The 22,018-nt window shown below is 49.8% G+C and overlaps 11 protein-coding genes across 11 annotated transcripts; 9 read left to right on the top strand and 2 right to left on the bottom strand.

Moving 5' to 3' along the window:
- Positions 1-899: 899 nt before the first annotated feature.
- K460DRAFT_210959 (uncharacterized protein) lies at positions 900-1,852 on the top strand. The gene has a single exon (XM_040927264.1). It carries the CDS (start codon positions 1,021-1,023, stop codon positions 1,816-1,818), a length of 798 nt encoding a protein of 265 aa, XP_040783130.1. The 5' UTR covers positions 900-1,020; the 3' UTR covers positions 1,819-1,852.
- A 300-nt stretch (positions 1,853-2,152) lies between these two features.
- Positions 2,153-2,548, top strand: K460DRAFT_381335 (DUF1294-domain-containing protein; the record flags this gene model as incomplete). The annotated part of the gene is made up of 1 exon (XM_040935343.1): positions 2,153-2,548. The coding sequence occupies one exon, from the start codon at positions 2,153-2,155 to the stop codon at positions 2,546-2,548; it is 396 nt and encodes a 131-aa protein (XP_040783129.1).
- Positions 2,549-2,748: 200 nt separating this feature from the next.
- On the bottom strand, positions 2,749-3,554 carry K460DRAFT_421503 (uncharacterized protein; the record flags this gene model as incomplete). Its single annotated transcript, XM_040938146.1, has 3 exons — positions 3,196-3,554; positions 2,975-3,085; positions 2,749-2,912 (listed from the first exon to the last, which is right to left on the bottom strand). Exons 1-3 carry the CDS (start codon positions 3,347-3,349, stop codon positions 2,749-2,751), a joined length of 429 nt encoding a protein of 142 aa, XP_040783128.1. The 5' UTR covers positions 3,350-3,554.
- Positions 3,555-3,792: 238 nt separating this feature from the next.
- K460DRAFT_371767 (uncharacterized protein) lies at positions 3,793-4,260 on the top strand (the record flags this gene model as incomplete). The annotated part of the gene is made up of 2 exons (XM_040934416.1): positions 3,793-4,168; positions 4,227-4,260. A coding segment is annotated over one exon (308 nt), but the record flags the coding sequence as incomplete, so codon positions are not given.
- On the top strand, positions 4,040-5,820 carry K460DRAFT_371766 (calcium/calmodulin-dependent protein kinase-like protein). The gene is made up of 6 exons (XM_040934415.1): positions 4,040-4,168; positions 4,227-4,278; positions 4,336-4,543; positions 4,596-4,752; positions 4,801-5,186; positions 5,235-5,820. Exons 1-6 carry the CDS (start codon positions 4,165-4,167, stop codon positions 5,655-5,657), a joined length of 1,230 nt encoding a protein of 409 aa, XP_040783126.1. The 5' UTR covers positions 4,040-4,164; the 3' UTR covers positions 5,658-5,820.
- A 160-nt stretch (positions 5,821-5,980) lies between these two features.
- Positions 5,981-9,399, top strand: K460DRAFT_371763 (Bromodomain-containing protein). Its single transcript, XM_040934414.1, has 8 exons — positions 5,981-6,167; positions 6,436-6,527; positions 6,624-6,666; positions 6,733-6,792; positions 6,987-7,462; positions 7,513-7,774; positions 7,825-8,497; positions 8,549-9,399. Exons 1-8 carry the CDS (start codon positions 6,084-6,086, stop codon positions 9,025-9,027), a joined length of 2,169 nt encoding a protein of 722 aa, XP_040783125.1. The 5' UTR covers positions 5,981-6,083; the 3' UTR covers positions 9,028-9,399.
- Positions 9,400-9,914: 515 nt separating this feature from the next.
- On the top strand, positions 9,915-10,471 carry K460DRAFT_323357 (uncharacterized protein; the record flags this gene model as incomplete). Its single annotated transcript, XM_040930538.1, has 2 exons — positions 9,915-10,332; positions 10,451-10,471. Coding segments are annotated over exons 1-2 (429 nt in total), but the record flags the coding sequence as incomplete, so codon positions are not given.
- Positions 10,472-13,555: 3,084 nt separating this feature from the next.
- On the top strand, positions 13,556-15,511 carry K460DRAFT_381331 (uncharacterized protein; the record flags this gene model as incomplete). Its single annotated transcript, XM_040935342.1, has 4 exons — positions 13,556-13,695; positions 13,745-14,031; positions 14,085-15,427; positions 15,488-15,511. 4 exons carry the CDS (start codon positions 13,556-13,558, stop codon positions 15,509-15,511), a joined length of 1,794 nt encoding a protein of 597 aa, XP_040783123.1.
- A 1,555-nt stretch (positions 15,512-17,066) lies between these two features.
- On the bottom strand, positions 17,067-20,102 carry K460DRAFT_371760 (uncharacterized protein). The gene has a single exon (XM_040934413.1). It carries the CDS (start codon positions 19,938-19,940, stop codon positions 17,163-17,165), a length of 2,778 nt encoding a protein of 925 aa, XP_040783122.1. The 5' UTR covers positions 19,941-20,102; the 3' UTR covers positions 17,067-17,162.
- Positions 20,103-20,249: 147 nt separating this feature from the next.
- Positions 20,250-21,487, top strand: K460DRAFT_349139 (cell division control protein 16; the record flags this gene model as incomplete). Its single annotated transcript, XM_040931413.1, has 3 exons — positions 20,250-20,369; positions 20,473-21,230; positions 21,283-21,487. 3 exons carry the CDS (start codon positions 20,250-20,252, stop codon positions 21,404-21,406), a joined length of 1,002 nt encoding a protein of 333 aa, XP_040783121.1. The 3' UTR covers positions 21,407-21,487.
- A 50-nt stretch (positions 21,488-21,537) lies between these two features.
- On the top strand, positions 21,538-21,987 carry K460DRAFT_371759 (uncharacterized protein). Its single transcript, XM_040934412.1, has one exon. The coding sequence runs from the start codon at positions 21,761-21,763 to the stop codon at positions 21,926-21,928; it is 168 nt and encodes a 55-aa protein (XP_040783120.1). The 5' UTR covers positions 21,538-21,760; the 3' UTR covers positions 21,929-21,987.
- The last annotated feature ends 31 nt before the right edge of the window (positions 21,988-22,018 follow it).

Raw genomic sequence — 22,018 nt, 5'->3', positions numbered from 1 at the left:
AAGACGTGACTTATGTAAGCAGGATACTCACTTCGCTCCTACCTCGACTTTTCAACATTGACTCAATTTGCAACTCTTAGCTCTTTGTCGTCTCAAGCCCATATCGACCTGTTGTACGAGTGGTATCTCATACTAGAAGTTTCATCACAGCAATGTCATATTGCAGGACGCAACGTGGACGCCGTGATCTTGGTACTTCACGTTACTACTTACGATTGCGCCGAAACGAGCAACATTCTCAACTGTGTAATCTGTTCACAACCCCTCGGTCCGGTGATTTCTCGAATGACTGGTGTGCTACCTGAGTAGCGATGGTGGAGGCGATGCCTTGTGCACAGCCCCAAACCAGCGGTTGAAAATCCTCTTACTTATTCAGCCCCAGGCTACTCACATGAATGGATTTGCTCCGACAGCTTCATCACCGCATTGTCGTGATTCTTCTCATCTGGAATTTGCTGCTGGATTCATTCCATCGTCTATCCAGCAATGGAGGCCTTGAGTGCCACCGCGAGCGTTATAAGTGTTCTTGACACTTCTGCGAAAATCGCGAAATTATTATCACTTTCCAGATTTCAAGATACCAAAGTACACGAACTAGGACTTGAGCTACGCGAGACAGCCAATGAAGTACGGATTCTGCTTTCTTCCATTACGTCGGACAAAGATGAGAACCAAAGAAGACGGGTGCGAGTCATGATGGAGATACTTATGGACATTAACTCTAAGATGGAACAACTTGTGAAGAAGGACGATCAGAGTTTCGGATCTCGGCTGAAGAGACCTTGGTATCGAAAGCAAATGGCCGATTTACGACAGCGACTCGATGGCGTTCGCCGCGATGTCCAAACTGAACTTGTGCTAGCAGAGAGGACAGCGTTTCAGTAAGGTTCCCGAGCCATTACGAGAAAAGCGACATTAACATACTCTAGGAATAGGGGCACAGGGACAGGACCTGATGCTGATGAGCTTCCTTCGTATGATTCCTTACTGGGAGCAGCAAATGATGGGGAGTTGCCAATTATGGAGGATAAAGTAGGAGATGTTTTTGAAAATCTTATGCGGCCAAGAAGGAGGAGTACCATCGAACAACCTTCCAACAACTCAGGTGCTAGTCTGCCAGATGACCATGAACATATTCCGGATCAATCTACTGGCATCGGGAGGACACCGAGTGGGCTGGCACAGAGACGACCGTGGAGACCTATCGAACATCAAGATGTTGACCTACCGGTCCGGATGCCGGTCATGAGAGAGGCTAGAGTCAACTTCCGAGTTTTAAGAAGTACAATGGCGATTTGGATGATCAACAGAGTCATCGTATATGCCGTGTTTGTCGCACTCATTGTCGGAAGTGCTGTCACCGCCGGTCTTGCAGCGTGGAAAGCACAGACTGAGTCCTCTTCCCGCCAGCCTAAACTATCCTACGACGACAACTTCTACGGGAGCATCTCACAAGGCCTGGGAAGCATCCTCGGTGTGTTCTGTATAGTCATTCCACTTGTCGAACGCAACCGCGAACTTCAACCCGATATCCCTGTTTGGTGTCCGCAAACGTTCCGTTGGCTCCTTGGATTCAGTGTTGTCACAGCCGTTTTCTCTATGGCTACGCAGCGCTTTGAAGAGGTGGAATCTATTGTGTTTGGGTATGTGAGTATGGCTACCCAGTTAGTGGCGACGATGCTCCTGGTTGTTGGCAGTACGGAGACTATCACACAACGGCAAAGGGCTTTTGATCAGCTGAGCACAAAACACCTCATCATATCCGGGGCGTTGCAGAATGTCCGACAGCAAGCTGCTGCTAATGCTGCAGCTTTGTGATCCTGTAGCATTCAATTTAACCACCATGGTGACCCTGATAATATCTCTTACACATATTTCTTCAACCGTTACATTGCTTTTGGGCCAATATACGGAATCCGCTGGGGTCTTGGCGACACAATCGAAGTCAGCCAGACGAAGATGAGAATGGATTGGAGGCATAAACCCGCAGCCATGATCCTGGAACGACCTGCACTATACCACTTCTGCCCAAGCGCCAACATGCCAGCGGGAGATCGACAGGGCACCTCTCCTTCGTAGATCTCTTCTTGTCAATCCACCATATGTTCTCACCTCACCCTCAACCCATCACAATGCCTCTGAAGATCGGATGATGCCACCACGCGGCCCCAAACCTCGACGTCGCCCTTGGACTCCGGCAACAGCCGCTGGCATAACCGCGCTCATCCTCCCCTCAGTAACCCTACTTCGTCTCTACACCGCCAATGGTTCCCTCGCACCCCACGCATATACTTGCCTACTGAGCGTCATTACCTTTCTTTTCTATGGCTATGACAAGATGCAAGCAAGGAATTTGCAGTGGAGAGTCAAGGAGGTGACACTACATCTACTGGCAGTAGCAGGAGGGTGGCCGGGCGCGCTGGTGGGGATGCACTACTTTCAACACAAGACGCGAAAGACCAGTTTTCAGGTAGTATTCTGGGGTATTGTACTGGCATGGGAGGGGGTCGCTTGGGGCGTGTGGACGGGGAGATTTGGCATACGATGAGTGGAGATGGAAGACTCGAGAATGGGTAGGAGACATTCATGATATTCATACAAGAGATTGGTCGCCCTCAGGCACCGCACAAGATCGTGGCCATAGCACACATTGTAGGGAAGGTCGGTATCGCAAACACCCCCCTACAGGGATCCAAAACCACACCAAGGAGACACTCAACACGACCCGCAAACTTCATCGTTGTGTCGTTACTGCGTCTTTTCGACAATCTTCCCTTTCGCCGTCCCCGTCATGGTCGAAACCCGCTCCAGCGCACTCTTTGTATATCCTTGCACTGAATCCCAATCGACTCGCTCGAGTGCACTCCTCGAGTAGTCCTGAGCTGCATCCCAAACTTGGGTCGCCGCTCGAACTAGACAGACGGAGAAGATTAGCGACCAGTCAACGGACTCGTAAGTCTGTCCGCGGTTTCACCAGCTTGGTCCCCGAGAGGGTTCTGCACGGCTCCACCAGCGAGGTTGCTAATGCCCTTTTTGAGCTGCTTGATGTCTTCCTGGTCGGAGGATGGGATCTTGTTGATCTGGTCTGAGGAGGTCTGTTAGCATATGACGATTCAAGCGGAGGCAGTCACGTAGACTCCCAAAGAGAGCGTGATGTGAAGGAAGAAGATTGCTTCTGAGTGTCGAGGAACTTACCTTTGGCGGCGTAGGATAGCTTGTTCTCGCCCATTGTCTTGAGTGCCTGGTTCTCGAGCTTGCGCTTGGTTTCAGGCGAAAGGCCAAAGAAGTAGAGATATGCGCCGGCCAAGGCGACGAGGCCAGCCAGGATGGTGAAGATTCCGATAGCCATAGTTGGAGTTGTGTAAATTTGTATGAGTCAGGTTGAAAGGGTGATAGTTTTGTAGAGCGAAGTTTGTGAGAAGTAGCAGAATTGAGAAAGGATGTGCTACTGATCAGGTTTTGTTTTGTGTGTATGCATGACGTAGATTGCTTAAGCTATCCATTCCTCGCCTGCAGTTCCCTAGGGACAACGCCTTCCTGCTTGGCACAGAACCAATAGAGCTTCCTTCCAGTGCGAACGACGCTTCGATGTCTTTGTTACCCAAATGCATGAGTATATGAAGCGAAGGCTACGAGCAGCTTTGCATGGTCCGACCGAGGCCATTGCCTCCAACGTCTAACAGGCAGGAGGATCCGATCCATTGGTTCTGCCTAACACTGAACACCCTTCGAGCGGCTGTTCCATCCAGTCTAACCTTGAATAGAAGTAGGTTTTATATCCAGCCTCAAAAATCATGGCCTTCGCAGGCTTGAATGGAGGCCTAGCTAGCTCTAAAGCCAATGGTGCTGCGCCTCAGGTCACAGCCGCAAGCTGCACAAGGCGGAGACGGCCAGCAAGTGCGCCTGCCCCCACAGTCCGCAGGGTACTTACAACAACAACTCCAAGACCCTGTGCGCTCGTTGCTGACACCTCCTGTCCTCCTTTTTCGATTCTTCTTTTCGATCTTGTCTTTTCTCATACGCGAGCATTGCTACCTACTGTTGACCACCTACCCCTCACCAACCCCACCATCAGCTGTACGCGCCTGATAGGCACCTGAATCTGACTCTCAGCCTCACGAAAGACAGCACCGCAGTCCCGTCACTGCGACAGATTCGCCCACAATGAGTTGTCCTCCCTTCTCAACATTGCACTTTGAGAATCACATACTGACGCGCGGCTCCAGTGACAAATATGCTCAACAAGCTGCACGGCCAGCCCGACAGCTATGATCGCAAGTTCGTACCCCCACTATACCCCGCGTAGCAAACACATACTGAGCTCAGTAATGGCAGATCGCGATACCGCTTCGGAAAGACATTGGGCGCTGGAACATATGGTATTGTCAGAGAAGCCGACTGCCCCGAGGGCAAAGTCGCCGTCAAGATCATATTGAAGAAGAATGTTCGCGGAAACGAGCAGATGGTCTACGACGAGCTGGAGATGCTGCAACGCATGAAGCACCCGCACATCGTCAAGTTCCACGACTGGTTCGAGTCAAGGGTAGGTAAACCACGGGCACCATTTACGAAGCTGGTGCGCTGACAGCTACTAGGACAAATACTACATTGTGACCCAGTTGGCCACCGGAGGAGAGCTGTTTGACCGCATTTGCGAGAAGGGAAAGTTTACCGAGAAGGATGCTGCCGAGACGATTCGACAAGTGCTCGAAGCTGTCAACTACCTACACGAAAACAATGTTGTCCACAGAGGTAAGCTCTGCTTCACCCCATGCATAGGGCTGCGCTTACGATGCAAAGATTTGAAGCCAGAGAACCTCCTTTACCTCACACGGGATGCGAACTCCTCCCTCGTACTTGCCGATTTCGGCATTGCCAAGATGCTCGACTCCAAGAGCGAGGTTTTGACCACAATGGCTGGCTCGTTTGGCTACGCTGCTCCCGAGGTCATGCTCAAGAAAGGTCATGGGAAACCCGTTGACATGTGGTCCATGGGCGTCATCACCTATACGCTTCTTTGCGGATACTCGCCATTCCGCTCCGAGAATCTCGCAGACCTGATCGAGGAGTGCAAGAACGGACGGGTCATCTTCCACGAGCGCTACTGGAAGGAAGTGAGCCCAGAAGCCAAAGAGTTCATCAAGCAACTGCTGGAGCCAGATCCCAGCAAACGACCAACGAGCGAGGTAAGAAACCTCCAAGGTAATCTTAAAGCACACAGCTAACGATCTCAGGACGCTTTAAAGCACGTGTGGCTCAGCGGAAAGACTGCCTCGGACCACAACTTGTTGCCCGAGATCCGCGCATATGTTGCAAAAGCTCGGCTCAAGCGTGGCATCGAGCTGGTCAAGCTTGCGAACCGCATCGAAGCGCTCAAAATGCAAGAGGACGACGAAGAAGGGGTTCCTGGAGAAGCCGATGTGCCAGCCAATGCTCGCGAGGCTGCAGGGGAGGCAATTGCAGCCCACAGTACCGATAAAGCTCTAGCGACAAAGGAGAACGTAACCGCTGGTACTGGCAAAGGTCCTGGACGTCTGAGCAGGATTGCCAAGGGAGCCATCTTCCGGGAAGTTGTCCTGGCCAAGGTTCGTGAGATGAAGGAGCAAGAGGCGCAGAAGGAGTTTGAGAAGAAGGCATCAGAGTCGGCGAAGAAGTGATGATGATGCCCAGCGTCTTTACTCTTTCTTTCTTGAAAATGGTCCTGCAAACATAGTTGGGTCTGCTGCGGCATTAGCGGAGGGTTTCGTTATTATTTGGATACCCTGGAAGGCAACAGCCAGGGACTATGTACCTAGACTCCTACATTGATATTGCGAGCAGCTTTCTATTCATGTTATAACCTGACAAAGATTTGTATTCTCTCGATGTTGACTTATCGGTTTTGGTGGTGACTGCGACCAAACTGGTGATCTGGCCCGTGCACGCTTGGCGGATCTGGAGATGCAAGCCTAGAATGACTGAGGCGCGTCCACGGGTTGCAGACGGCAACGCGCAATTCACTGCACCCACAACACGACGGTGCCCTGCATCGACGACGCTTGATATCCACTTGGAGAGACTACGCGACCACAGAGACGGTGGAAATGGAGAGCGCGTCCAAGCGCAAAGCTGCCAGCGCTGCTGTGGGTGACCACGACAGTCGCCCTGCAAAGCGACAGAAAGGGCCGGTACGTGCAGCCTGCAAAGTTGTTAATTGCATCGTCGGCGGCGGTTTGGAGAGACGGGAGGAGTGTCGGTTGCGATGCGGCATGGCTCCTGGGACGAGAGCGCGCGACGCCTTTGGGGGGTTGGACGAGTAGCCCTCCAGCTCCCCCGGCACCTCCATGTCGACCGCAACACCACACGCGCTCCGCCGGCGATAGACACGCATACAGCCGAGGAAACTTGTACATGCAACATGGAACAGATGGCTGACAATGGATTGCTTGCGTGCAGGCCGAGACCAATGCCAACTCCGAGACGGCCGAATCGACGACGACTCAGGGCTTGAAGTTCTTAGAGAGCTTGAGGCAAGCAAAGGATAAGACGTACGTGCCCTGTCTTTGTCGCTAGCTTCGCCCAGGGCAGCTTCCATATTTTGCCTCGAGAGCATGTACAAGACGGCCAAAACTGACGACTCGTAGCGGACGCCCTATCGCAGGTCACTTCCTGACGCTCCCCAACAAGGTACACTCCCTTTGCGCTCCCGCTCCCCTCCCGCCTCGACCGACCCCACTAACGGACCGCGTGTAGAGCGAACTTCCAGACTACTACGTCCATATCAAGCTTCCTATTGCCATAGACACTATCGAGGTACGCCCATATAAATCCATTGTCATACACTGAACCTATCACATCCCACAGTGCGCTACATTGCGCTTTCGAGCTTCTTCAAGCCACACCATACCCACACCCAACCTCCTTCAAACACTGCAGCAGCTGCCTCATTGTTCATCGTTCATTGTTGTTCGTTGCTCGAGGACTTCATACTGATATGTGCGTTTCAGGATAAGCTCAACAACGGAGGGTACACGAGCCTCGCCCAAGTCGAAAGCGACTGCAAACGCCTTGTCAATAACGCGAAGGCCTACAACGACAAAAAGTCGCTCATATACGAGGATGCCGAGCGGCTACGGAAGACGGCGTCAAACTGGATGGTCAAACACAACCCAGCCTATCGAGACAACAACTATGTTGCCGTAGCTACACCGGTGCCTGGTGAGGACAACTCTCTCCCAGGAAAGCCCATCCCCCGCATTGCGTCGACGCCGAGGGCTGTCCATACGCCTGTAGCTACCCCAGACACTACCGAGCGCCCTCGACGAGCGGCTGCTGCCGCGCAGTCGGCCACTCCTGCACCATCGAAGCTTCGACAGTCGGCATCTGCTGCCCTAGAGGAGGATGATGACAACCCAGATTTCACTGGGAAGACGTTTCAACAGGCGCAAGAGCAGATTCTCCGAGAGATAATCGACTACGAGGAGTGAGTAATTACGCTCTACCAAGGAAGTGCTTTACTGACATGTACTTCAGCGGCGGCTTGCAGATCTTTGTACCGTTCCAAAACTTGCCCAGTCGGAGCCTGAAGGACTACTACCAGCTGATTAAGGATCCCATGTCGCTGACTGCCGTGCACAAGAAAATCCGTGGTGTGGTTGGGCGTGAAGCACCCACAGGAAATACATTACTCAAGAGCTGGAATGCCTTTGAGGATGCAATGAGTCTGATTTGGAAAAACGCTCGTATCTATAACGAAGATGGAAGCGATATCTTCAATCTCTCACTAGAGCTCGAGGTATGTGCGAATCCTTGATTGTCCTTGTGTGTACGTACTGACAATAGAAGGAAATATTCCACAAGAAGCTCAGGGAGGCCAAAGCCAAGGTCGACGAGCCGCCGCAACCAAAACTCAAACTCAATATGACAAGCGGTGCAGCAGCTCCCAAGCAGCAGCTGAAGCTGAAGCTTAGGCAGAGTCCAGGATCCGACCCCAATACCCCAGCTGCACGTAGCTCTGCTACACCTGGCATCATTGTGGACAGCGAGGCTCTCCAACGGCAGCAACGACACGTCCTCGACAGCATGAAAAGCAATCGATCATCACGGCCGGTATCAGCAGGAAAGGCTGGGACACCGTCAGCGGCAACGAACCCATTCAATGGACCCAGAGGCGGCTCTGCTACTGTTGCACCACTTCCTGCCGTGCAGACTAGGATGGCAGGTTCACCGCCAGCAGTCAATGGCGTCAAGCAAGATGTACAGTCTCCTGCACTAAGTGCAATCAGGCCAGCAAGTACCAGGTCGGACAGCCATGATCAGCATCCCAGTGTTCCAGCACAAACACCACTTCCAGTCATGGCTCCACCCCACACAATGACTCGGCCGGCAAGCGGCAGTCCACATCCGAATGGTATCAGTCAACAGACTGGCGCTTATAATACTCCCTATCAACCACCGAGTTACTATGTCCCTCCAGCAGCACCTCGCGTCGATAGCTTTAGGAAGGTCCCATTAGAGAGTGAGTGGTTCTTGAAACTTCGGCTGTGATGTTGTGCTAACTGTCAGCTAGACTTCGATGGGGCTTTGATCCCGAAGATCACACTGAACACGCATCCCGCGCTCAACCTGTCCAAACCATGGTCGGTCGATATCATGGCACACAAGCAGAAGACGGCTCATAGCGTTACCATCGTCACCTCGCCAACAAACTCATATCTTCAAATCACACCCAAAGTTCCCATCGCTCTTACAAGCCGCCTGTACCGCCTCTTCGTCACTGTAAACGGCAACCGAACACTCGAAGTCAACCGCGTCCCCGTTACCGCAGGGATTAACGGCAGTAGTCCTGGTCCCGGCTACGATGGTGGCAAGAAGAAAGGCGAACCAGTGTTTGAGGCAAAGCTTCTTGGTGGTGTCAATCGCATCGAAGTCGAGCTTGTTGCGGAGAAAGATCGTAAGGGTCAGCCAGAGACGGGTAATGCGAAAGACCAGATTGAGATTGAGAAGTGTACGATTTTCCTACATTTGATGCGACTATCGTCGTACTAGTTTCACAACAGCAGCGAGGTGTCTAGGGAGATGAGAAATCTATCAGAGAAGTGGAGAGTTGAGGACCGCCGGTACCCTAAGATTCTTTTCATAGGCATAAGATATCCGGATACATGGGCGTTTGGGCAAGGTACTGCAAGCATTAGCGACGGGTCATCGTCACATCATGGGATCTTTTTTTGCGTTTACCAAACGGGTTAGGACCGGTGCAAGCCTCGAGACACCGGCTATGCAATGCTACTACCTACACATGGGGTGGCTTTACCGGCTATTGTGCCGTGCTTAGTAGTAATCGTTAGAGCTATGAATAGCAAATCTTTGAATACTGTAGCTCATTGGCGTCGAATGAGAGGTGAGTAGACGTGGCAGGCTAATAATAGTACGTTGTTATTTACTTTTGGTTGCTTTTGCTCACTCTGGCGAATCTACCGGCCAGTCCATAAACTCAGTCAGTAATGAAGTCCCAAGGCTTCTGAACCAAGTCCGAACCAGTACTCTCCGAATCTTACGCTTTTTTATCGACTATTATTCCCCAATGACGGTTTATATAAGATGGCAGGTGTGGTGGTGCAGATGCGGCAGTGGCATAAGGCGTTCCTGCAGGCCGGGACTCCACATCTTGGTCCGGATAGGCATGCATTTCACAGCATATCTCCAAGGCTTACCTGCAGGTGGTCGTTATAAGATGACGAAAGCCGACTACTATCACTATTTCAACCTCTTGCCCCTTCTTACATTAGGGATCGCTCTCTACAGTGAAAGTTCTTGCCTACACAGCCTCATAGGGAAAAGGGCAACACCAACCCTATCTACAGTCAAAACCGCCGTGACAAACACCGCCTTAGTAGCACTTTGCGATAATGACCAACACAAGCACCCCTCGCAGACCAGGCATCATGCTCGTCGACCCACGTCTACGCGATCCCACACCCAAAAGCGCAGCAACCTTTTTCCGCTGGACGAAACTGCATTTCCGGGACATGCTCAATATCGCCGCAGATCCCAAATTAGGCAAAATGACAAAGACTCTGAGATTTGCGGCGCCTTACAACGATGATGGTGATGAGAAGTCCTCGGAAGCTCAAGGTGAAGGATACACAAAGTACCTCTACACATGCATTGTGGATGATGTCGGGATTTTACAGAGTCAGCCGTATTACGATATCAGTAGATTACTGAATTTAGAACAAACGCGAGACCTAGGGAAAGAAGAAGAAACCGTGAGCTATGAGAAGGAAGACGCCATGGTCTTTGATGTGGTGGATGCGAGATTTGCCATTTATGAGGAAGTTGAAATCGAGAGCGGTAAGAGCACGTTTCCTTGAAACATTTTTCTAATGAGGGAAGAAATTAAAATCAGACACTGTCTTTGATATTTGAAAGTATAATCAATAATAAAGACTTAAGTTAATGACGTGAGCAGATACGCGAGGAGGAATCAAGGACACCGGATCCTACCAGCACCTCCCCCTTTCCTACACCTCAGCTGCAGGGTCGACCCCTTCAGCACCGCCATCCCTTCTACTCAACCTGAACATCAATATGCCCTCCCTTACAACCTCTCCAACCGTCCTACAAGCGTTGCAAACCTCGCTAATCGAACGTTTTGCTGCCGCAACGGCAGGTGTGACAATGTTTACATCTGTATATCGCTGGGGGGGTATTGAAGCGCAGCCAGAAGGCCACCCGTTGATTGAATGCGATGAGCGCGGGGAGTGGTTGGTCATGCTCCTGATTGTCGATGAAGAGGGAGGGGGGCTGAAGAGGGCGCATGTGGATGATTTGGTGGCGAAGTGGGCTGATGGCGTGAATGAAAAGAGGGGTTTCACTGTGGGGTATGGGATTTGGAGCGGGGAGGTATTCATGAGCTGAAGGGTCAAGGTAAGCTCGCTTTTGACTGCGTGGGATCACAAGCGTTCTCGTCCAAAAGACTTGTAAGATAGGTTGCGCAGAGAGCAATCGAGGTTGTATTGGACTACATGCATTTGCTGTTGAGTGATGATAAAGCAAAAGAAAGGGTTCAAGCATAGATTAATTTGCTCCAGCATTTGCAGGGTTGGCAATCATGACCTCTGCGATGTCAGATGTCAGGATCTAGTGTCAGGATCTAGTATCATGACAGCGAGGCCTGACACATGGCGAGACTGAGGCATAAGCGATATGCGAGAGAGTATCGACCAAACGTAACCTTATCATGAAGACTGCCCAAGCTGTACGCTCGTGGAGGCAATAGGAAATAAGTGGGGGAGCGCTGTCAGCATCAGCTTGAGCGTTCCATGGTTGACTGTCGACTCAGACGCACCAATCACGATACCTCCGCTCTCAAAGTTCGTCTATAGACTAGCGATAGCTTGACAGGTAGTCCTAAGGCGTAAGCGCTTCTTGAAACCTTTCTCTGAATAGCATCAGCTAGAGCAATCAGTGTGACTATTCTCGATCGCGGAAGTGTTGAGAACCATACTATCTGCTCGTAAACAACCGCTAGACTGCGGTTGGACTGCAGCGATGGTAGCTATGAAGTCGGGCAAAACGAGCGCTAAAATCGAAGTACATGTGTTGTACCACACTTTCAAGATGCGACCAACAGTTTCTGACTGATCCTTCACCAGTCTATCCGGCCTAGTTAGCGCAGTATGGCCACCCAGAACGATCGGTTTTTCTTAGCAGATGCTTCGCTAGCCTTGTCGTGGATTGTGCGAGGCTTGCCGGCGTTAATGTGGCGGTATCGGACAGCCATGATTATCATCTCTTGTGACCGCATTCGTTAATCAACTCTAGAATAAGGAAGCCGGGCGTTTATAAGCTTTGCTCTTTGTGCGTTTGGTATCGGCGATGTCGAAGGGTACCAAATCCAGGCTTCAACAATCTGGCCAGAGGGCTCTTTTGGTCGTAAAATGGTCTCCTCTCGCATAAGTCGCGGCAAGAGGAAGAACCCTCCTCCCTCACTTCCATATTCCAGAACAAAGGTACATTCAATGATCACGAGGAATTTGGAGCGTGGTGGGATACACAGAGAAAGACCTAGCCCCAGCTCTTTGATTTCCAATATCGATACTGTGGGGTAGACCAATGGAAGGCTGAGAGATTGTCTAAACTAAATTATTACTTCCATTGCTGCTAGCCGGACTATTCCTCGGGGTTGAAGTGACAGTGAGGCACCGCAACGGAAGGTTTGGCAGAATTCTACGCGGCTGATACGTGATAGAATAGTCGTGATGATAGAACATGTCGTTATCCGCGATTATGCCCTTCCATGTGGCCCCCTGCTGAGGGCGAGTCGTGAAACGGTTGCCTTGGCTGGAAAAAGCCGAAAGGTCTCGTCACGTGTCCAGGTGCAAGGGGCGACCGGAAGCTTAGCGACCGACCAACTAGACCAAGTCTAGACCTCCGTTCCAACGCTTTCAACACCGCTAATGTCAAGACAATTGCCACTCCAGGCATAGAATACTACTGCATATAGGTAGCAGCCGTAGCCATTTTGCTTCTAGGTGCAGCGTACCTATTTTTACATCAAGTACAGCTCCGATGAAGCCCTAGATGATTTAATGATTGTCAGCCTGCCACGACGGCGCGCTATCTCCCTGCTATGTACCTAGGTAGCCGGCTCAACGCTGATAACGTTGTCAGACTAGGGGAATTAGGGAGTTCATGGATGTGGAGGTAAGCGGCTTTGGGACTGCTTGCTGCCTGTATCGTCAAGTTACGTCAAAACTCGGCAATGCCTAGACGGCGATATACAATACTCACGAATTAGCCTCGAATCTTCCTCTTTCGTCCACACTCGCTACACCTTACTATATCTGGTCTTCTGTTTAGAGCAGACTCCTTCCCCACCCAACTCTTCTTGGTATGCGATAAGTTTCTTGTTTGCCCCGCGTTGGTTGTACACTCCTGAACAAAGAGCAACGCTGTGAACTGTCCGCATGTCTTACGATAAAGATGTTTAACAACACCCAATGTGGTTCAAAACACCAAAATCTACACGAACCAGTAGCTACCTAGTCCCTGATTTCCAGTTGTCACCGAACACAGGGTCCACTGTCTATCATTGACTTGACATTGTCATCTTTCGTCATGCTAGGACTTCCGCATAGCCTAGCTACCTAGTCCTTACTCATCCTCAAGCCTCTCAAGCCATGGCTGAATATGGCTTCCGTTTTCTAAGCCACATGGGAAGTAGTTCGTACTCCGCTACCCGTGGCTATACACCGCGCTTTCAAGCGACAGTGGCTATCATGCTGACGGTTAGACTATTGAATTTGGTGCCCCAGTCGCCGATCCAAAGGTAAAGTGGATATTGAATTAGCACCAACGTGGATGGTGAAATGTTCCGACTGCTCGATCGAGAACCTCGAAACGGGGCCCTCTCCAAAGCTCTGGAGTGTCATCGAAGGTGATTCTTTGGATATAAATTCCACACTGGCGCCCGTCTGCATGAGTCTATCAGCTAAAGTCTCTCATACTTGCTCAGCAACATTGGGATTAGCTCATTCTAGACCTTTAGGTCTTCCTCTTATCTTCTTACACTATGAGGAACTATCTTTCTGTTGGAGTAGCTGCCCTCTTGGCATCAAAAGCGCTCGCCAAAGATGACAAATGGCTTAGTCCAGAGTACAAGCAGATCTTCCAGAACCCATTACCTATACCTACCGACAAGGTAAAGGCATAGTAAGACCCCGCCCCCCTAGACTTGCTCTAGCGTTACTAACCGTTGAAGCACTTACAAAAATGATACCACGGGTAACGAGATCGACTTTTACGAGGTCGATGTCAAACCATTTGAACAACAGGTGTACCCTGGATTGAAGCCAGCTAAGCTCGTGGGATATGATGGTATTTCGCCCGGTCCTACGTTCAGGTTGACCAAAGGTCGAGAGGCGATTGTAAGGTTCAAAAACTATGGAGAGCAAGATCTCTCCGTCCACCTCCACGGATCATACAGTCGAGCACCCTTCGATGGATGGGCTGAAGACACTACTAAACCTGGTCAATACAAGGATTACTGTCAGTGTACACCGCCTCCGCTATACCTAACCACATGACACCAACATTCCTAGACTATCCTAATCATCAGAGCGCGCGGACCCTGTGGTACCATGATCATGCGATCCATCATACGGCAGAGAATGCTTACTTTGGCCAAGCTGGTTTCTATATCCTGCACGACCCTGCTGAGGACGCTTTGGGTTTGCCTTCTGGTAAATACGATCTTCCACTTGCATTGGCGGCAAAGCAGTATAACAAAGACGGGACGCTCTTTAACCCCAAGGACGAGACCATATCACTCTGGGGTGACGTTATCCACGTGAATGGTCAACCATGGCCGTTCCACAAAGTGGAACCTCGAAAGTATCGCCTCCGATTTCTCGACACTTCCATTAGCCGTGCATTCAAGCTCACTTTCGAAGATGATAAGGGCAAAAACATCAATTTCCAGGTCATTGCCGCGGATACAGGCCTCATGTCTAGGCCTGTGCAAAGCGATAACCTTGAGATTTCAATGGCTGAACGCTGGGAGGTCGTTATCGACTTCAGCACGTATGCAGGCAAGAATGTTACCCTCAAGAATGGCCGCGATGTACAGCACGACGAGGATTACAACAGCACCGACAAGGTCATGCGATTTGTTGTTGGCAAAGAAGTCACCAGCACAGATGGCAACGGCGATCTCCCAGGTACGCTGCGCACCGTGCCTTTCCCGCCGAAGAAGAGCGGCATCGACAGATCCTTCAAGTTTGGCAGAACCGGGGGCCAGTGGACAGTCAACGGTGTCACTTTCGCAGACGTTAACAACCGCATCCTCGCCAAACCTAAGCGTGGCACCGTCGAAGTCTGGGAGCTTGAGAATTCCAGCGGTGGATGGAGCCATCCAGTTCATATCCATTTAGTAGACTTTCAAATCTTGTCCCGGACCAAAGGCAAGCGTGGCGTGCTACCTTACGAGAAAGAAGCATTGAAAGACGTTGTCCTCCTCGGCGAGAACGAGGTTGTCACAGTCATCGCCAGATACGCTCCTTATGATGGAGTGTACATGTTCCATTGCCACAACCTTATTCATGAAGATCATGATATGATGGCGGCTTTCAATGTTTCTAGCCTCGGAGATTGGGGCTATCCGGAGACGACCAGGTTCATCGACCCTATGGAGCAGAAGTACCGATCCAAAGACATCAATGACCACGATGACGAGCTGGAGCATATCTATGAAAAGTGTGCTGAGTTCGAAGCTATGGAAGCTTACACTGATCCGGAGAAAATGGAAGACGCTCTTGTCTCCTATTGGGTGAATGGAGGGTTAAAGCCAACAACGCTCGCCACAAGCACTCGGCCTACTCCTCCGTCAGGAGCTTCTTCTACCGGAGCAATATCGCCGTCGATTACAAGAGCTCCCTCTCCCAGCGTCACCCTGGCGTCCAAGGCGACTAGCACGAAGAAGAAGAACGATGATGACGATACAAAGACAAAAAGCAAGAAGAAGAAATAATTCTTGGAATTAAAAGCTCACTATATTGGGGTTCTCAGATTCTCAGATTCTACCTGTAATATTCGAATTTCTTAATAAGAGAGGGGTCTAAATGAGCACATGTTTTGTACATACGACATCCTCTTAATTAGTTTTAATCTATGATTGAACGCATTACATGCCCAAGACTCTTACAATTTGATGGCTACCTTCGTTTTGCAAGATCCGCGGCCTGTTATATTGCCGTTGAGTGAGCTTATAGAGGAACCCCAGCTATAAGTAGCCTCCATGCTGCGAAACCATGTCTTGTACCCTTCCCGCAGTGGGTTCTAAACGTAGAGAAATTTATACGAGCGCACTCGGCTAGTGCCCAGAGCGTTGCTTACATCTACTTGCAGAGATAGAGAGATAGAGAGATAGAGAGAGCTTGAACCGTGTGAAGCATCGCTACAGCTACAGCGCCATAAGATTGAATGGCCTTTTGTCGAAAAGGTTGATCAGCCCATTTTGACCACACTTCTACGAATAAGGAAACATGGTCAAGGAGCCATTCACCAATGAGATTCTTCTCTACCGCCGCTAAAACACATTCTACCACACCAGCGCCTCAACTTCTCATTGAGCCCGCCCATACTAGGACACGGAATAACACCAGACCTCAAATAGGAATACCATCTTTTCCACATGGGCACGGTCGGCTATGATCTCCCATACTCGATACCTTGCTGAAAGTATGCTAGTACGCACAGAGTAGCGAAAAGCCTCCACTATCGTGTGAAATAACTCAATTACGCCAAGCACTGTACCTGGCTAATGAATGTACTAGCCTAGATGCAATAGGCCGGGCGAGACTGAGTGTGGCTCAAGTGCAAATCTAGAACCTGAGCTTGGTTGTGCACTGAGGTGTGTAATAAGCTTTGTGGAATGACAAATTGCTTTATTTAAGAGTTATCATAAGCTTTATGGTATATTCATTGCCTTTTTGGGACAATGTGGTTGATACGCCATGAGGGGAAAACAAAGAACGAGGGTGTTGGTGATGATTTTAGCGATACTTGGGTATGTCTTGACATGTGATCCACTGTATTACTTTTCGCTGCGAGAGATGTTTTCCGGTAAAGGGAATTCCGAGAGTTTATGCTGCTGTCTGGAAGCGTGATTGGAAGACTTTCGGGAATAGGTTGTCATGGGACTAAGATATTCAACGGCAGTGTTCTGGAAGATCATACTCTGTGCTCTCCTTTGTCGAGGATGTGTAGAAGAGAAAATTAAAACGAGGTACATTTTTATTCGTCCTTACGATATGTTGAGGCTCTACAACCAATGATATTCTCTACTATGATATGATAAAATCCTCAAAGCACTTGTCAAACTTATGAACGATGGTGATGAGAGGTTGGACCTCTTCGTATAAAGATCTGCCTTGAAGGCTACCTTGCCTTAGTAACCTTAATTAGGAGATACCTTTGTTATTGTAATGCTCTCTGTCCGAGGTTGAGCAAGCAATGGTAAGGTAGAGACAAGGAAGAGCTAGATCGTAGTGAGAGGTTCGAAAAAGCAGCGTCGAAGAATTTGTGGACTTTCGATAGGAAAATCAAAACATATCTAGCTAGGTAAAAGATTCTCGCTAAGGCTACTTCAACCCCCAATTACGAATATGAGCAGAAGACTCCTAGCCCTCCTGCTCCTTGTCCTTTTGCTCTTTTTCCTTCTGCTCCTGCTTCAATTCCTCCAATTCCTTCTCAACAGTAATCTCCCAACGCCTCTTCTCAAGACCTCCGCGGAACCTCGACAAAGCATTGAACATCTTGCTCTCTTCCCTGCTCGACCCAAAGTCCCAATTTGTGTATAACTTTGAGGCCGAGGCGGGCCCCTCACTTATCCCCTCCACCTGCACGTCTGTCACTCCATCTGCTCGGCCATTTTCCCGACCATCAAAGAAGTCGATAGGACTAGTGAATGTACCCGTCATCTTTTCCTTCTCAGTAGTAACTAGATTGGAGATACATGTGTCGCCTACCCAAGTTCTTTCGCCCGGTTTGTCTTTTACTACGCGGAGGAAGTGCTTTTGCATAATCTCGTGAACCTTGCGCATCTGCGCTAGCCGCACTCTCCGGATGTTAGGCCGCTGTGTGCATATTCGTTCCTCCTGAGCTGCGAGGGCAACCAGTGTCAAGCTGGCGGATAATGCATCAACTCGACCACGACCATCCATTGACTTGAACACGTCGAAGAACTTGGAATCCTCGCGCAATTCTTCATATATCTCGGCAAGGATTTTGTTACAGAGTTCAAGTAGATACAATATGTCAAAGTGGATGTCGAGTTGCTCTAGCTCCATCCATATTTGCAACCTCCCTAGCGTCGATAGTAGGTCCAGTGGAGATTTGGGTTGCAGCAGGTGTGTCAAGAACCCGTCTGGCTCTTCTTTATTTGTTCGAATCGTTTCAACAGGGAGATTCATGAGCCTCAACTGCTTGTTTGCTTCCTTACGGTCGGTTATTGCGTTTAATAAAAGACGAACGCTCTCGTCAGCCTCCTTTGTCGTACACGCCTTGTGATTGGGGGCGATTCGATCCAACCATAATTCATCAATGAAGCAAGGATTCTGAAAGATTCTACGTTTTCTATACAGTCGTACGTTCGGACTGAGTCGACTTGGACCCCTGGCAGCAGTGGCAAGCCCGGACCCTGAGAATGCAAGTGTAAGTTCTTGAGCGGCTTCCCCAAAGTTTCGGGGCACACGTCCATGAAAAAGGTAGTTGGGATCTTGTCGATCTATGCAAAACTCCATGTCAGGCCAATGAGGAGCATTGGGGAACGAAGTCCGGCATATGTTGTATAAATGAGCGACAGAGAGTATCTGGCAGCGAGATCGCTCTACCTCAAACGAACGGTGCCGCGTCATAAGATTTAGATGATATTTGATCATCCCGCATCTTAGCGGATTATTCCTCCAGAAATAATGTTTCTCCTTGACCAGAGGGCCTATGTGCTTGTCGATCACGGTGAGGGGTCTGATCTTTGCTGCCTCCCGACGAACTTCTGTGACTAAACGATCCTCCAATAGAAAGGACTTCAGCAATTGTATGTGCTCAAGAGTATCGGTTAGTATAATCCCTTTGTCTATAGCAGCCAGTGGATTTTCTTGTCCCCGGAGCCTTTCGATACGAACTGACGTCTCAACCAGATTGCGTTGCACCTCTCTGAATGCATCGCCTACAGAGTCGCCGAGAATGTTTTTTAGATCAACCAATATTTGAATACCGAAAGTTGTCCATAGAGGTACCTCCCGCGCCACGCACATGTGCCGGATCCCGCGCGTCGCCTCATCTTCCGGAAGCATGTTCTCGAAGAGACCATTTGTAATAAGGAGACATTGAGCCCATTCCACAGCACGAAATAAGTCGGAATGGATAGCTTCACCCCTCAAATCGCCCGGATTTATGGCCAATATAGCTGGCCGAAACCCTGATTTTTCCCGCCCCAAATCGACTGCCCCGAGGAACCACTTTAGTGCATTGTATACAGGATAACAGCATAGCGCAGCATGCTTTTGACCTTCCCCACTCAACGCATTGGAGTTAAGTATCAAGGCCGATGGCAAGGCGAACTCCTCGATGGTGATCCCCTTCAGCTGTGGCTCCAGATCCGCATCCATATAGAAAAGCAGAGCAGGCAAACTCCATATGGGAAACCTCGCCACGGGAAATCTGATGGGGCGAACGAGAGATTGTTCGAACTCATATTCCTTGCGACGAAGAAGATCGATGGCTGTATTTGTAACCACCGCTTTTGTTATTAAATCTGTCTCCTTTAGACGCCACAGTTCTCCGACATGATATCTAACCGCATGTAGTTCCTTTAAGAAGGATTGGATTTCGATGAAGAAGTTCTCTTCTATTTGTGATTCATCTGCTCCAATTCTAAGCGTCGGAACGGAGGGCAGGTTTGCCAGCTCAAACTTGGATGTGATAACTTCTTGGTCCTCATCAATAGGCTGCTGCAACTGTAACTTGCTGAATTGATTATCAAGGGATGACGCCGTCGAAGTCTTAGCGTCGTCTTTTGTTCGCTTAGTTTTGGGCATGTACGGTCGGAGGATATTTAGTGTGGCCTCGAGACGGTTTGCGAATGCGTCATGCTGCGCATCTTCTCTCGTGTGCTTGCTTTGAATCCGATACCAAGCTGTGACTTCGCGTCGAAATCGAATAGCTCGGGCGAATATGATGCGCAGATACACAGGGAGAGTAACGGTAGAGGCATTGTCGGCTATAGCTTGGGCCATTGGCTCGAATTCATTCTCATGGATGTCGTATCCTTTGATATTCTCAGTAACGGCACGCCGTCTATATCCACATTTCTGAGAAGTCTTTAGGAGATATCCGGCAATGTACTTTGTGTCCTTCTTGTATTCGCTTCGGTTATACTGAACTTCAATTGGCAACATTTTGGCGATGAGTACGACAAAGTCAAAGGTAGGTTTACGTCGAGGTAGTCGAGCCAGATCAAATTCAATGTATACGGCAATTGTCGTTCAGAAAATCCAAAGAGGGTCAGAGATATATAAAGTTTTGAGAGCAACATGTTTGATGAAAACTACATAGTTGAGAGTTAGGAGCGAGACGCAAACGGAGCAAGACGCAAACGGAGTGATAAGAGAGCTAGACAGGAATGCGGCAGGTGCCAAGCCATCGCAAAGCTGCAGGAAGACACCAACCTCGGAACGATCACAATCCACTAAACAACAACCCACAAGATGACAAACTTGGATCTACTGCTGCTCAAAGGAGCGACCTCAAGCAACCCCGAGGAGGGCCTGCAAGAACTGCGTTACACCATTCTCACGAAAGGAATTCCCGCCAATAGTGAGGGCATGGTACGTTCTCTACGACATGTTCATTAAACCCCATGTATAGGACACTGCAATATACTACATCTTGGAATCTTCTGGACGTATCACTGACATGGTGCCGTTTTAGTCTGAATTACGCATCTACATTTGGCTCATTCTACTCAATGCGCCCCCGCTCCGCACCGATGTGTACCTCGATCTCGTCCGACAAGGCGCATCCCCAGCGCATGCCAAGATACAGAACGATACTTTCCGTACATTTCAAGGCGATCCCCTTTTTCGCCGGCGCGTCACACAGAACAGCATCACGCGGGTCTTGAACGCTGTCGCGTGGAGGCTCAATGACGCGCACGAGGCACGCGTCAATGGTTGGCAGTCTCCGCCTACACTATCCGAGTTCGGCGGCAGCCCTGATACTTCTATGATGTCCCGCTATTCAGTCACTGGTGGCGCTCGGACAGAGGCGTCTACTACGAATGACGCAGAGCAGATTGGCTACGTGCAGGGTATGAACGTGCTATGTGGCCCGTTCCTGTATGCGTCTCGAAGCGAGGTCGAGGCGTTTACCGCTTTCGAGAAGCTCATCACTCAAGAGTGTCCGGGATATGTAAGGGGATCAATGGATGGTGTACACAAGGGTCTGGCGCTGGTCGACAGGGTCTTGGAGGTGGTTGATCCGAAGCTATTCGGACATCTCATGGCCCACCACATGGAAGCTAAGATTTACGCTTTCGCATCAGTACTCACTATGTGCGCTTGCACGCCACCTCTGCCCGAGGTTTTACAGCTCTGGGACTTCCTCTTCGCTTATGGGCCTCATTTGAACATTTTGTGCATTGTAGCACAGTTGGTCCTCATTCGGACAGAGATACTGAACAGCTCGAGGTGAGCTCACACATCCACTACCTCTAACTGTACACTGCTGATGCTTGCGTAGCCCTAACTCGATACTCCGCAACCTCCCTGGTTTGAACGCTCAGAAAATTGTTGCCGTGGCTATGAGCTTCGCTGGCAAGATACCTGAGGACATGTACGCAGAGATCATCAATCACGCAAAGTGAGGACCTGTGATCACTAAGAAGGTGGAAAGCGAAGTGATACGACAACAACGATTTACGATGTTATGACTGTACGATACCCAAGAAAAGTGCATACATGGAAGCCTGAACGCATTTTATTATGAGTCAATTCGTAGTAGTTTCAGCTGCTAACGATAGCTCATCTGATTCCCTCATCTCTTAGCCTTCGTGACGAACTCCCCCGCTTGAGGGCGGCAAGTGCTGCCTTTACCTTTGCGCTATTCACAAACCCTCTACTGGACCATCCTCAGTTCCATCACCTAGAGTATATCTCTTCGCTCGAATCAAGCATTGCTTCGTTTTCTCCCTACAAATCTGACACTCGGATTCTCAGTCATGGTCAAGTATCGGGACCATGCACTGCTAGCCCTTGGCTGCAAGCTACTATCATCTCTTACCGTTTTTACAGCTGCACTCGTTCGCAATCCAACTACTCGTACTTTACGACCTCCAGTGAAGATTCGTCTAAGGCAGGGCTTTTGCTATGCAGACGAGCTCTGGTAATAGTTTTCTCTCTCGCAAGGTGAAAGCGTAGCAAGTAGTCGCCAAGCTAGGGAAACTACGCTAGCCGCGCCCCGATACGAAAGCCGTCAG

The sequence above is a fragment of the Cucurbitaria berberidis genome, assembly GCF_010015615.1.
Source record: "Cucurbitaria berberidis CBS 394.84 unplaced genomic scaffold K460scaffold_7, whole genome shotgun sequence".
Taxonomy (NCBI): domain Eukaryota; kingdom Fungi; phylum Ascomycota; class Dothideomycetes; order Pleosporales; family Cucurbitariaceae; genus Cucurbitaria; species Cucurbitaria berberidis.
This window is presented reverse-complemented; position numbering and strand designations above follow the sequence as displayed.

Excerpts from the sequence above, each read along its gene's own strand:
- K460DRAFT_210959 (XM_040927264.1), top strand. The coding sequence starts at position 1,021 with ATGGAGGATAAAGTAGGAGATGTTTTTGAAAATCTTATGCGGCCAAGA.
- K460DRAFT_371766 (XM_040934415.1), top strand. Across the intron at positions 4,753-4,800 it reads AAACAATGTTGTCCACAGAG|ATTTGAAGCCAGAGAACCTC; the intron begins GTAAGCTCTGCT and ends TACGATGCAAAG. Across the intron at positions 5,187-5,234 it reads GCAAACGACCAACGAGCGAG|GACGCTTTAAAGCACGTGTG; the intron begins GTAAGAAACCTC and ends TAACGATCTCAG.
- K460DRAFT_371763 (XM_040934414.1), top strand. The coding sequence starts at position 6,084 with ATGGAGAGCGCGTCCAAGCGCAAAGCTGCCAGCGCTGCTGTGGGTGAC. Across the intron at positions 6,667-6,732 it reads TCCTGACGCTCCCCAACAAG|AGCGAACTTCCAGACTACTA; the intron begins GTACACTCCCTT and ends GACCGCGTGTAG. Across the intron at positions 7,463-7,512 it reads GAGATAATCGACTACGAGGA|CGGCGGCTTGCAGATCTTTG; the intron begins GTGAGTAATTAC and ends CATGTACTTCAG.
- K460DRAFT_371760 (XM_040934413.1), bottom strand. The coding sequence starts at position 19,940 with ATGTTGCCAATTGAAGTTCAGTATAACCGAAGCGAATACAAGAAGGAC.
- K460DRAFT_371759 (XM_040934412.1), top strand. The coding sequence starts at position 21,761 with ATGGTCAAGTATCGGGACCATGCACTGCTAGCCCTTGGCTGCAAGCTA.